Source organism: Grus americana, chromosome 1 (genome assembly GCF_028858705.1).
Source record: "Grus americana isolate bGruAme1 chromosome 1, bGruAme1.mat, whole genome shotgun sequence".
Classification (NCBI taxonomy): domain Eukaryota; kingdom Metazoa; phylum Chordata; class Aves; order Gruiformes; family Gruidae; genus Grus; species Grus americana.
Window position 1 is genome coordinate 49,587,414 of NC_072852.1, and position 13,863 is coordinate 49,601,276.

The 13,863-nt window shown below is 38.6% G+C and overlaps 1 protein-coding gene across 13 annotated transcripts in view; it reads right to left on the reverse strand.

Moving 5' to 3' along the window:
• Nucleotides 1-600: 600 nt before the first annotated feature.
• The window catches only part of ATP2B1 (ATPase plasma membrane Ca2+ transporting 1), a 65,925-nt gene continuing 52,662 nt past the window's right edge, over nt 601-13,863 (reverse strand). For 7 of the 13 annotated variants that reach the window (XM_054831529.1, XM_054831535.1, XM_054831508.1 and 4 more), the window contains exons 16-21: nt 12,319-12,510; nt 11,933-12,146; nt 11,585-11,796; nt 9,651-9,758; nt 7,567-7,749; nt 601-2,053 (exon numbers count right to left, since the gene is read on the reverse strand). In XM_054831529.1, coding sequence (XP_054687504.1) covers nt 1,742-2,053; nt 7,567-7,749; nt 9,651-9,758; nt 11,585-11,796; nt 11,933-12,146; nt 12,319-12,510 — 1,221 coding nt within the window. In that variant the 3' untranslated portion in view covers nt 601-1,741. Of the gene's footprint in view, nt 2,054-7,097; nt 7,252-7,566; nt 7,750-9,650; nt 9,759-11,584; nt 11,797-11,932; nt 12,147-12,318; nt 12,511-13,863 lie in introns of all 13 variants that reach the window. The other 6 variants (XM_054831573.1, XM_054831582.1, XM_054831553.1 and 3 more) reach the window with 3 other exon arrangements.

Here is a 13,863-nt window from a genome sequence, read left to right on the forward strand (position 1 = left end):
AAAAATTCATTTGCTATTTTAAAGAACAGAAAGCTGGGGGGAAGAAAAGGGGGGAAAAAGTTTAGAACTCATCTCTTCGGTTGCTCTTCTATGCAGTATTGGACCTAGAAAACATGGGGAAGTACCAGATGAAGTACTGTTCCATCATCCGTCGTTGTTTAAACAATACAGTTCAAGCAGCCCGTAACTTCTTTAGTCAATCACTAGCAGGTCAGTTTTGGTGCATAAGACATTAATCCATTGAAAAAAAATGTATTTTCACCCATGCTGTATGTATGTCAGTTCTCAGTTTCCCCTCACTTAAGTGGTCAGGGATAATTTATTACGCAGTACTCACAGTAAGTCTTGGAATTTCAGGCAGACCTATTGATTCCCAAGGAGTATCCTTTTGGCCCAAGTGAAGACTTTTCAGTACCTTAGCTTACATTCATTCTGGAGGCAGCCACCATAATTGCATTTACCCAAAGTACTATTTTTAATGGGGCTGTTACCATCTTGAAATTGCAGTTTAAAGTTAACCAGTAATACAAAAGAGTACTTTTCAGTGTTTCCAGTGAAGGAGCTGAGAAAAAAAAAATCTGTAAGAAACCATTGCTGCAATTTTATTTTAACAAAAGGGCAGATTTATTCATGTTTACAAACAAGTTTCAAAAACAAAAAGGAGAACATGTATGCTACCCACTAACAACCTTTCAAAATGCCAACAGCCCTCATGCTGCATGAAGGATTCTATAGATTAGAAAAAAATCACAGTTCCACTCACAGTTCACCAAGACAGCACTAAACTAACATGTTTAGACAAAAACAAAGGACTAAGATTCTGATGTATTTTGATTTAATCCATTTTGCCCGAGATAACAGAAATATTTCAAGCAAGTTCCATCACATATTGATGTCCTGCATTAAACAATCCTACTAAGTTCTGAACAAAAGTTATTCAGTAAGTTTCTCAAAATTTTTAAAAATTAAACAGTTGTTTCAAAACCATTAAGTAGTAAATGTATTTAAGAAACTAATTAGGACAGAGGCCATAACTTCATTAGAACACCACTGCTCATGTTTTTACAAAGCATTAGTGTTATCTATTTGGCTATTAGTATTAGCAATTTATCTACAATATTTAACAAGGTAAATTGCAGGCAAAATTTAGTACAGTTTCAATAGAAACACCCTTTTCCTGAAAATACAGCAGTATTTGAAGGACTATTTTTTTTTGGTTTTTTTGTCTTTTTTTTTTTTCTCTGCATCATTTATAAGGAAGCTTCCCATCTATGAACAGGAACAAAAAAAGTATCTACAAACCTTGTAAACAGATCTGTATCATTTATAAACATAAATAATTCCAAATTATTAACAGCCAACAGCAGAAATTAAAGTATCAATTCAACAATCCAGGGCCTCCTTGCCCTTCCCAGCCTTCCCCTCAGAAAAGGATCATGATAAACTAAAGCTCTGCTAACACACTGTTCAGGACCATTCCTTAAATACAACAGATGATCCACAGGTCACTTATGCTGAGTTACTGTTTATCTGTCAGAGTTCATTATTACTCCCACCCCCAGAAAAGCACCCTCCAGTCTGGCAGAAAGCTTTTTTTTTAAAAAAATAAATCTACATTCGTACAAGTGTGTCTTCTGTTGAAGTCCAAGACAAGAATGTCATCTTGTCCATCATTATGTGTGAAGAGACCCAGTTTCAATTTCTTTACAATGCAGCTAGTGTGTTAACATTCAGCTTACAATCAGAGTGATGTTTCCAAACTATGTAGCGGGCTCCCTGGGGATGAAGAGGTAGCAGACTTGTTCATGTCTGTTGTAAGGTGAATTCCACTGTCAACCGCATTGTTATTTTTATTGGGAGAGGGTGGGGGAGTAGAGTTGCGTTTTGTTGGAGCGTCATCTTCAGCATCAGTATCATCAATAAGGGGAATATGAGGCTCGGAGTCTTCTATTCTAAACTCAGGATGCGTCATAAAATTGTGAATCGAACTTCGTGTCTCAGGTTTCTCTAACCCCTCGTACAAGGAGCTACGAAATGCATTCACCACTCGGATCTGTAAACAAAGAAAAAAGGTTGTTAAAATGCTGCGGAATTACTGGTAATGGCATGGTTCTTATGAGTTTGAATCCACAAACAGCTAGACATGAGTGAATCGAATTTGTATGTGATGCAGTGGAACTTGCAATAAACTGTAAAAAATGAAGAGCGTTTCAGTAGAGCACTGCCAGTCTACACAGTAGGAATAAAAATTGTAAGAGTACTGCAAAAAGCTGAAGGGCCTAAAAATTCAGACATGGCACTAGAATTGTTCAATTATTTAACATGGTCTAAGCATTTTTCAGAAGGGAGGCCAACAATTATTTACTTATTCACAAATTGAATCTCAATGAGTGTTTTATTGAATACTTGGGGGAGGTGGGAGAGGGGGGAAGGAGGGAAGAGGCTGAAAATAAGTTAGAGGATAAGAGGGTTACTAATTCTCATGCTAGGAATTAGGATGTCAACTGACTATGAAAAAGCCAAGCAAGTGTAAGCCAATGTCACAATGATCAGACATTTACAAAAAGTCATGCAAAAAAGGATACCACTAACAGCTGTAAATATTCGAGTATATACCCATTTACCACACTAGAGAAAGTTCCTTACTGAACAGTGCTTTGGAAACTTAAGACCAGAACTAGGAAATTGAATACTCTATTGTACAATTAAGTAGACACGACAGGCTGTAACTTTGAAGAGATTATTCAAGTAGCACAAAGTATGAGAAAAGCAGGTGATCAGCCTTTGCTTGAGTCTTCAATTTACATTGAATTCATGGACAAAATTCCCAGGCTGAATATTATTTCCAGTCCTTTCATTGTTTAACTAACACTTTTCAAATCAGAAAGCTAAGTTTACAGAATTCATAAACAAACATTTTGAGTGAAATTAGAACAAAGTACAGCTTTATTTTGCAAATTGTGCATGCCCAGGTTGACCTGAATTTAAGCTTTCCAAATTGTAGTTTGAATGATGAAACTATCTGCCTGCACCCCATTCTCTTCCCATGCCCCACGCGTTTCCCTGACCAACTACAGGAATTCAGGATTCGTTCTTGAACTGATAAAACAAGTAAGGTTAGGCAGAAGTCAGCGACCCCTTTGTCCAACACTTTCATCAAGATAGTTTCTCCCTCCTGTTTGCTCTCTATTCAATTCTCAACATCTCTACTCTGAGCAAGTCTCCAGCAAAGCACAGTTTCAATCCCAAAGCTCCTCTGTTGTAGAGTAAGCAACAGAGCAACTCTGTAGTAAACAAGAACTTACTGTTACAAACAGCAAGTCCAATTTAAAGATTTTTAATTTTTTTAGGACATCCAAGATGACTTGTTTCAAGCCAGGAAATACATCATGACTAGAGGTTCCACAGAGTTCCTTGATAGTAAAAATAAAGTGACTTCCAGGTGAAGGAATGAAGCTGGAAGGTCAAGCATATCAAGAGTAGAGACTTCAAAAGATACACCAAACATCCTCACTGTAAACACAGAGGGGGGGCTCCCTAAAAAAAAATGCATTATCAAATTTGTTACCACAGAATCACTGCACATGATAAAGTCTTAGGTCCTGACTGCATTCTTTGACCTCTAGAAATAGTGAAGCTATCATATCCCCATTTTTATACTGCAGGTACCCAGCTGAGCCCCATTAACCAAGGAAATCGGGGCAGGGTGGAGGAAGAAGGAAGACATGCATACAAGGGGAGGACAGGGAATCACAGATTGGTAGGGGTTGGAAGGGACCTCTGGAGATCATTTAGTCCAACCTCCCCGCTAAAGCAGGATCACCTACAGCAGGTGGCACAGAATCGTGTCCAGGCAGGTTTTGAATGTCTCCAGAGAAGGAGACTCCACAGCCTCTCTGGGCAACCTGTTCCAGAAGTTTTTTCTCATGTTCAGATGGAACTTTCTGTGTTCCAGTTTGTGCCTGTTGCCCCTTGTCCTGTTGCTGGTCACCACTGAAAAGAGTCTGGCCACATCCTCTTGACACCCGCCCTTTAGATATTTATAAGCGTTGATGAGATCCCCTCTCAGTCTTCTCTTCTCCAGGCTAAACAGACCCAGCTCTCAGCCTTTCCTCACAAGAGAGGTGCTCCAGTCCCCTAATCATCCTCGTAGCCCTCCACTGGACTCTCTCCAGTAGTTCCCTGTCTTGACCTGAGGACCCCAGAACTGGACACAGAACTCCAGATGTGGCCTCACCGGGGCAGAGTAGAGGGGGAGGATAACCTCCCTTGACCTGCTGGCCACACTCTTCTTAACGCACCCCAGGATACCATTGGCCGCCTTGGCCGCAAGGGCACACTGCTGGCTCATGGAGAGCTTGTTGTCCACCAGGACTCCCAGGTCCTTCTCTGCAGAGCTGCTTCCCAACAGGTCAGCCCCTAACCTGTACTGATGCTTGGGGTTATTCCTCCCTAGGTGCAGGACCCTACATTTGCCCTTATTGAATTTCACTTGGTTCCTCTTCGCCCAATTCGCTAGTCTGTCCAGATCTCGCTGAATGGCAGCGCAGCCTTCTGGTGTGTCGGCCGCTCCTCCCAGTTTTGTATTATCAGCAAACTTGCTGAGGGTACACTCTGTCCCCTCGTCCAGGTCATTGATGAATATGTTGAATAAGATCAGACCCAGTACTGTCCTGGGGCACACCACTAGCTACAGGCCTCCAACTAGACTCTGCGATGCTTCTCACAACACTCTGAGCCCTGTCACTCAGCCAGTTCTCAATAGCGTGAATGTGCTTGAGAAGTAAGATTACAACAGCAGCTAGTACTTTACTGTTCACATGAAAAAACTGAGCGTGCTGTTAAGGAGTTGATGTGTTACATGAGCTTTAAACAAGTCCAGCAAGCTGCATAAACTGTCTTGGCACTTACCAAGAAAATCAGCAGTGACAACGCCAGACTGAAAGTTTGCAATGCCTTTATTTGGCATGTTGCATCCCGCTGTGCCACTGATTTATGTGGCAAAATGAAATATGACTCCCTCGTGGGACTGGTTTTTCATTGCTTACAGATGGTAAGTTAGAACATAAGCAGTAATGTAAAACAATTTTTGGCTTAACAGGACAGCTGTAATTATCATAGGAATATAAGCATGCCCACAATAAAGGCTTGATTCCCATGCAGAATGCATACTAAACAAGTGGTCTAGACACTCCTGTGAACCCAGGACTCTCAAAGAGTCCAGCCATGAAGGCAGAAATCAGACTATCAGCATTTTATGTTATACTTAAAAAGGGAAAAATCTCATGTTTTGAAGGCTTTATTTTCAACTACTCAAAATAATTAGACAAGAGAGATAACTATAAATAAATGGCATAAGTGAGGAGCAAACAAGACAATTTGTTATGTGTAATTTATACTGTCATCAGGCCTTCCTCATATTAGTACCAGAATAGCAAGGAATGCAGTAAGCACTCCAAATCCTTCTAGCCAGATGGCTGCTTAAGAGTTGCAACCTCACTTCATAGGAACAGCTGAACTATTTTCCAACAAACAGCTCCGAAAGAGACACAATGAAATAACACATCTGCTTCCCATTAATCCATATTAGTTATCAAAAGTTGTTCTCCTGGAGGGTGTAGCAGAAGGTTGTACTACTTAGTGAGGATTAAAAACTAGTTCTCTGCTATTGTAGCTCCATATCTGCATTGGTCATTTGATGCAATGAGATGCTGCATTGCCCATTAGATTCTGCTCAAGTGGCAGCATGGCATGAAGTTGCTCTCTAGAGAATTCTGAATGTCTAATTAATGCTCTTGGAGTGTAGTTAGGGATACAGGTTACTAATTAGCATTTTAACTAGGAGATGCAATCCTGTGCATCCTTACTGTTAAATCTACTTTTCGTTTTGTGTTCTTGAGGCGTGTGAATTTGTGAGCTGAGCTTCTCAATACTACTGCAAAGTAGGGAAATACCTGTCTCGCCAATGGAGAACAAGTACAGAGGTAAACAGAAGAGAACATTTCATTTAAGACAGCTCCTGAAATTAAGGGTCTTCATCCATCTGGTAATCTGAAAGTTTAAAAAGCAGGGGGAAAAAGAAGCCCTCTCAAGAGTTATTTTAAAAAAATTTAACCAGTCTCTAGGAAGTTAGAGAAGGAAGTTAAACACGTTATATAGAATTAAGATGGAAAACTCAACAATAGATATTTAGCCATCAGTATTCAACTACAACTGTTACGCATCTTCAGGCTCCACAGTTTAAGCCTACATACACCAGTAATTAAATCTCTAGCCTCTACAGGGAGGAAGGCTGAAAATGAAATGCCTCTTAGAGCACAATATAAAGAGGGCAGAACTGAGGTGAGACAAACTTTACTTTCACTGATGGCTTATGAACTGCTGCCAGAAGAACCTAGAGAGGAAGAAAATACCCCTTTGGATTTGAATGAAAGTTTCATCATTGAATGCTTAAACCTTTTTTTCCTTTTTATATCAGCTAATTAAATGTTTCTTCTGACTTGTAGGCATTTTAGAAGCTTTGTTTCACCACCTGAATCCTGATATTGAGAAAGTTGTGTTATTCAGTAAAAAAAGGTCCAACAAAAGCAGAGATTCAGAAGTTCCTTACAGGCTACAAAGAAAACGCATTTAGTGCTCCATGTTCTAACTACATTCATATTTTTAACATACCATTTGCTTTACCATCAGCTTCTTTACCTTAAGTATCATTTGTGCTGCAGTGCAAGACATCTATTTTTGTTAACCTGGGTCCATGATTATACAGTTAATTCACTTATTCAGTGTAAGTCACCCTAAGAGGCATATACTCGAAAATTTACAACAGTTTTCCCGTTTTATCTTAAACATCCCTCTGTACACGAATGGATGAAGGCACAGGATGTGCAGGCTCACAGCTTTCACATTAAAGTCTTTTGCTGAAACTGTTCCACCTGTTCTCAGCCCTCTAAGAAAAAAAAGTCTTGAGGACTCCACTTTGTGGAAGAGCTCTATAAAAGCCTGAACGATGATTTTTAAGTACTAAGGAGAAAATGAGAAACGTTAGGTACATGAATTAGGAAATGTTAATTTCATGCACTTTAGGAACACACACTCACACCCCACAGTAGTAGAAGCAGTAGTAGAGGAAAACACTACATGTGTAGGGGTAGAAATATTTGTTACATCATGGTGCTGGCTGGCGATGGAGGGTTGCCGCCTTAGAGCCCCCTGAATGGTACTTCCACTCTGGAAAGCATTCACTACATCCATCTGCAAGGAATCAGAGATTGTGACAGCTTGCTCAGCAAGAGAGAGAGAGAGAGAACAAGAGAAAGGACCATCCCATCTATAACATACAAAAAGTAAAGAAAAAAGGCACTTTTTTTTTTATAGAGTAGATACACAGGCAAGAGCTGCATTTAGAGCTGAAGAAAACAGAGGACCCTGAGGGATTACACATCCATCCATACTCCCTTTTGACAGTCTCAGTCACACCACTTAGAACTGCCACCTTAGTCAAAGGACTGGAGATGGAGAGATTTCCCTCATAACACCCACTGCGTCCTACCTTTTTCAAGACCATACCTGAGTTTGTATCCTGTTTAGGCCCCTAAACCACAAGATCTGACCACGACGTAATTCTCTCTCGGCGTGATCGATCTCCTCTACATCTTCTGCTAGTTCTTCTTCAGGAATCTCTTCCTTTTGTGTTCCATGACCAGCTTCTTTAAGGAATTTCAGACGGCTGGTTGGAATTGTTGAAATCAACTAACAGCGAATGAAAAATATGGAGTCGGGATTATTCCTTTTTTTAAAGAAATAATAAATGTAATACCAGACTTAAGGCTTAACATAATATCTTGCATACAATTAGCAAAGTTGAAAAAACAAATTATGTAAATGGAACGAGTGCGTCAATGTAGAGTGATCACTCCAGCTGAATAGCTGTGAATATCCTTACCACCTCAACTGAGGTGTGAAATTAAACTTGGACTACAAGCCTAGAAAACAAAACATCCTTGGCTAGGGACAAAGAATACCACTTTAACATCACTTGACTGTACCAAGAAGGAGCAGTACCAAAGCTACAAGAGCCATTAATTCTGTAGATTGTGCTTGTATCTAGAGCTTTCAGAGCTCCATCACTTTGATGAGCATGATGTGTTACTTCAAGTGAAAGCTACATCATTTAAAGTAGCCACAGTTAATTCAGAAATACAGACAGAACAGACATGCATTCGCTTGTAACCTGGAAGGTACCAATCCATTTGCAAGGTGAGCGATGTTTCCAAAACCCTTATCCCAAACTGTTACTTTGCTACTTGGTGTACACTAGTTCATCTACCATATGAAAATGAACAAATGCTACATATGGCGTTTCCAGCTTTCCTTTTCATCCCCACCTTCAGGGCTATTCTGGTGAACTATGTAGTTAAGGGGAGTCATCTTTTGATATGTCCCATCTAGCAGATCCAGATCAGTTCCAAGACTGCTTTCCTTGATCATCACAAACCTAGAAGACCATTTCAGCAACTGCAGAGGAAAAAGACTGCTCCAAAAGCAAGATAAACAGCCCTTTGTGCTGAAATTGCTACTATGAATATTCCCAGATCACACTTCAGTTTCTCCTATTCTCAGAAAGTCAAAAGCTCTTTGACTTTAATTATATGCTAGAGCAGCATGAACTGCAGCAGGGAAGCTTTGCCCTTGCAAGACACTTTGGGTCAAAGGTATTTCAAGCCATCTTGATTCTCTTCTAGGCTACTTTTAAACCTCAGAGTGACTCTATTTGATTTTTTAAATAATTAATTTTCCAGACACTTTATTAAAAAGCTTATACCCACTTTTAGAATAGGTGTCTATGTATGTATTTACAACTAAAATTCACCCTACCAATTTTATACCGAAACCTGAAGTGTCCTTCACAAAACAGAAGGAAAGAACCTGTAATGGAAAACTCTTCATGTGGTATGAAAAGTTTAGACAACTATGCCATTAAATAATGGAAAACTCCATAGCTCTAAAGTTTCATGTAAATAAGCTTGCTGCTTACAAGCACTGTTGTGCATGCAATAGTAATGAAACCCGGGGGAGGGGGGATAAAAATCAAAATGCAATAGTTTCATAGGTGGGAGACCTTTCCAATTATTTCATAATTATGCAAATAAAGATTAAAGACAAAGTTGCTTTTGAGGTTTGCTGCATTTCTTGCTACTCCAGGAATATTTTAAATCAAGAAAATACTAGCAAGTTTAACAATTCTGATTTTTCAAGAAAACCATTCAACACTAGGTTAAGAAAATTTCAACATTAACATGTTCATTGCATCTGTATTCTTACAGAACTTCTAGCACTTATCTGGCTAAAGGTATAATTTCATATTTAAAAGGTAACTACAGCTGCTTCTAGTTAAAAGTTACTAAACATAAACCAGCCATAGCATCTAGTTATGAAATGTAACTAATTGACCAAGTCAAGAGTAAGGAATATCTAACTAAGGACTTTCTAGCTGTTGAACTACTAAATTTTCATCAGTATTTACTGTTAATCTCCATATATTCATATAGTCCACTTGAAAGATCTGAATGCCAAAGGTACTATATTTGTATTTTCCATGTAAACTATTCTAATGCAAGTAGATATTTGGCATTTTGAAAAAGCTAGTTTACCTGGCCCCAGAGTAGTGTTCCCATGCCCAGGAAAATGGACCACAGCCACTGTTCAATCGAGAGTTCTGAGCAACTGAAAGGCTTCCCACCAAACTGCACAATAATTATCTGTGAAGAGCAACATCATTAAACAACATTTATCAGTGACCTGTTACTAGAAAATTCCCTAATGCTTCAAGATCACTACAGACAACTCTGCATTAGAACATAGGATTTGCTATCTTCTGAGCATACACTTCCACTGTCTCAGCAGTTCCGTTTATTCTTCAGATGTCACACTCCCAAAACCTTGTTGACTACTTCATTTTGCTTGCTGTTCTTCCCCTTCATTTCACAATTACAGCATGCATTTGATGCTACAGATTTACAGTGATTATTTAGCATATGAACACCCATTTTAGAACCAAGTTGATTAATAAACTTCTATTAATACAATTTGTAGATCCATAAGACATGAAACATTTCAGAATGTTACTAATCTCATCAGTGTTAAGTGTCAGACTTTAAATCATCACAGTGTGACATCTACACAGTAAGTCTTAGAGGGAGGAGGCAGTTCTCAAAAGCTAAATTAAATGAGCTCCTACTGACTTAACTATTGCAACAAGCTGTATAGGCCCTAATGAGCAAGGTATCCCTCTGCCTAGGAATTATATGCATGAAAGTCTGCCCCGGAGAATCAACAATTCAAGTAGCAGGGCAGGCGTGAAAAGGAGACAGTATTGATCATTAAGTAGGACACCTGACAGCTGAAAAGCCCAAGAGTATCTTCTTTTATTAACGCAGAATAAAACACTAAGACAACAAGTTACTTATTTGGGAAGGCATTCAGTCCGCCAAGTTTATAAAGGGAACACAGTTGCAGTCAGGAGTAATTTCTATAAATTTGGCTTAGTTGCACAACAACAGTCTGCTGCATATGCAACCCTAAAAATAAGAGTAGCTTCTGAAGAAGTGTCACCTAATAAAACCTAAACCTGGGAGAATAAGTGAACTAACTTTACGTGAAGCAGAGGTGCATACATTTGCATTGCTTGAACTGCTATGAATTTGGTCAACTTCATGGAATCCCAAGTCTAAGGAGAACTTTAAGGCATAGATTATATCTTAAGTCTGAACTAACTTAAGTCAAAATGAAAGAGTTCTGAAAAAAAGGTAGTATACTGATTTGTTGGTTATTCCTTCTGATGGACTAAAAGTTAAGGCCATTTAAAGTGTGAAACTATTGCTTGTAAACTATTTTCTTTAGATTCAATTTTTACTTGTTTCTCAACACTAGTGTGTTAACCCAATTAGTTTCAGATAATTTCATTTAATTTGTTAGCATATACTGAGTTGACTAACTAGCTTTTACAAATCTGCCTAGGTGCACCAACAGAAGGTCCGTAGACATCAATGTTTTTTCACCTAAACCAGCAGCTTCTATACAGATAACTAAAATATATACCAATACAGATAACTGATCCCCGCACCAGGAAGGTAAAAACTGATACTTAAGTTTTTAAAGTTTATTCATGACCTAATCTAATTAAGAAGACACAAGAAGTTGTAACTTTTCTATAATTGTTTAAATGGGCTGTCATTCAGGTGCACAGGCAGATACTATGAGGAAGAGTTCTGACTGGGTGCAGGGGCATACAACTTCTTCACATTTTGTCAAGAGACTAGAACACTAAGATCAAATTCAAGGACCAGAAAATTCAAAAGATAAATACAAGTACTTCTACATTCCAATTTTACCAATTTCAAAAGAGGCCTTAGCTGAAAACCCTGTCAAGCAGCACTTCCAAGTAATTTATAGCACGTTTGACACTGAAGGTTTCTCACATTGCAGAAATGAAATGTCTGGCACTAGTTGATTAGCATTTCCAAGGCAAGCAAGACCACCAGTGTACTAAGTGCGTTTTGCCCCCAACCTCCAAGAATTTACTTACCTGCACAACAAATGTCCCCAGAACAATAGAACAGAAGATAGCGTTGTTAAAGATTCCTTCAAAAACGTTTCTTTCACCATGAATTTTTCGGGCATTAATTTCATTAAAAAGCTGCATCATCACAAACGTATTAAATACAATAGTATAATGCTCTGAAGGAGGAGCATGCAGAGGTGCATTTCTTCCACTATCGATATCAAAAATTTTCTCACCTGCGTATAAAAGGCAGTATTTATCAGCAGCTTAATTGGGGTCTTTACACACACACAGTACAACAAAAAAATCAGTTTTAAGATGACATCTCTATGCAACTCTTAGAATAACTTTGTAACGCCTCTGTATTCTTACCAGCAAACAGGAGTGTGAAGACCACTACGAGTTGGTAGAATGCATGACCCAAAATGTTCTTCATCATCGTACGAGAAATCAAAGGTTTGTTTCTACCATAAGGCTTTCGCAAGAGAAGAGCTTCAGTGGGTGGTTCTGTTGCCAGGGCAAGAGAAGCTAATGTGTCCATTATGAGATTTACCCACAGCATCTGCACAGCTTTAAGTGGAGAATCCTATAAAGATAGACACATAAACCCTCCAACAGAAGTGAACAAATTGCAGGTATTAAAGGCAGAGCATTATGTTCTTTGTACTAGTATTTAACTGGAAGTTTCAATTCAAGAGTTAATCAGTCATGACATTTTCAACCTTTATTAGCTGAAACAATCCACCACCAGTACGTACTTGTGTTATGCATGCTCCTGTAAAAGCAACAATTACTGCTACTACATTGACAGTAAGCTGGAACTGAAGAAATTTGGAGATGCTGTCATACACGTTTCGTCCCCACATAACTGCTTTAACAATACTTGTGAAGTTGTCGTCTGTAAGGATAATATCAGAAGCTTCTTTAGCTACATCTGTTCCAGCAATACCCTGGTAGAAAAAGAAAAACACTATGAAATATAACAGGATTCACTGACTTATGTAACAGAAGCTGCTACTATATCCTTGGTCAGCATTCACTTTCATGCACCATGTCTGAAGGACTATTTTAATGTAAGCACCTAGAGGTCTACTGAATCAAGTTCTGCTTGTGAGTTCTATTCAAGCATGGGAAAATGTAAACAAACAATAAAAGGTAATGTTGTCTTTAGAAGACAGACCTTAATAAAAATTCTCAACTTGACCATAAAGACACTATGTAAGTTCTCTCAAAGAAATGTTACTGAACCCTGTTCAAGTTAAAGGCCACCAGATGGTGCAGTACTAAAGTTTCATCTATGTCCTAACGAGTTTACTATATGGATTCCAGCAGTAGGGCAATACATGTGTTCATAACACAGCAGAATGATACACATTACCAAAAACCTTTTGCAGAAGAGCATTGGCATTAAACAGTAGAACATGCAATGTCATTGCATATGATGTCATTGCACATTCTGAAGTTTTAAGCACCTGTAGTCTCTCCTATGGTATCCAAACAGTTAAGCTGACTTCTGTGTAATACCTACTTCAAGGATATTTATTTTGTTTTTGGCATTTCAAAACCACTAACTTAATAGCAAATTTATGATCCTTATTTTTGATATGTTATTCTGCCAAGGAAATGAGTCACCTGCACAGCTACGTGTACACCTTCAAAGATACCTTAAAATATACCATCTACTATATGATATTTAAAGTGCTATTTAGATAAGCAATTAGAGAAATTAGTTTCTTACATAGATGAACATAGAAACTGCAGGAAACATTTCAGTTCTGGAAGATGAAAATAAACCTGCCCCTGACAGTGCCAACTACAGCAGCTATACAATAGCAGAAAACAGATACTCGTTAAAACAAGACTGTTACAGTCTAGAGAACATTTCATATGTAGCTGTCAAATTTGTAAGTTATGCTTTTGAAAAATGCTCCTTGAGAATGACACGAAAGCTCTTCCTCTTCCCATTTTTTCCTTCATTTCCTTTTCCCATCTGAGTCAGTGCCTCTGCTCGTAGTGTAGGAGGAGTGTGGTCGTCTTTTTTCCCCCCTTCAAATGCTTCATAATGAGTTTTTAAAGACTAAAGTGACCTACTAGCATCAAACTGTACCTTTTCACCTTAAGACTGAGGAAGAATCTTGAGGCAAGAGGAAGCTTCGGGAATCGATCTTACAGTGTTTTGAAAGACACAGAAAAAAGCTGAAGCCTATGTACTTAAGGCATGAGTTTGTCTAGTGTTAGCATTTAAAGCCAAGACTTGCTTTGGCTACCACTTGAAAGGGTAGCTGGGAATTTAAATTGAGAAA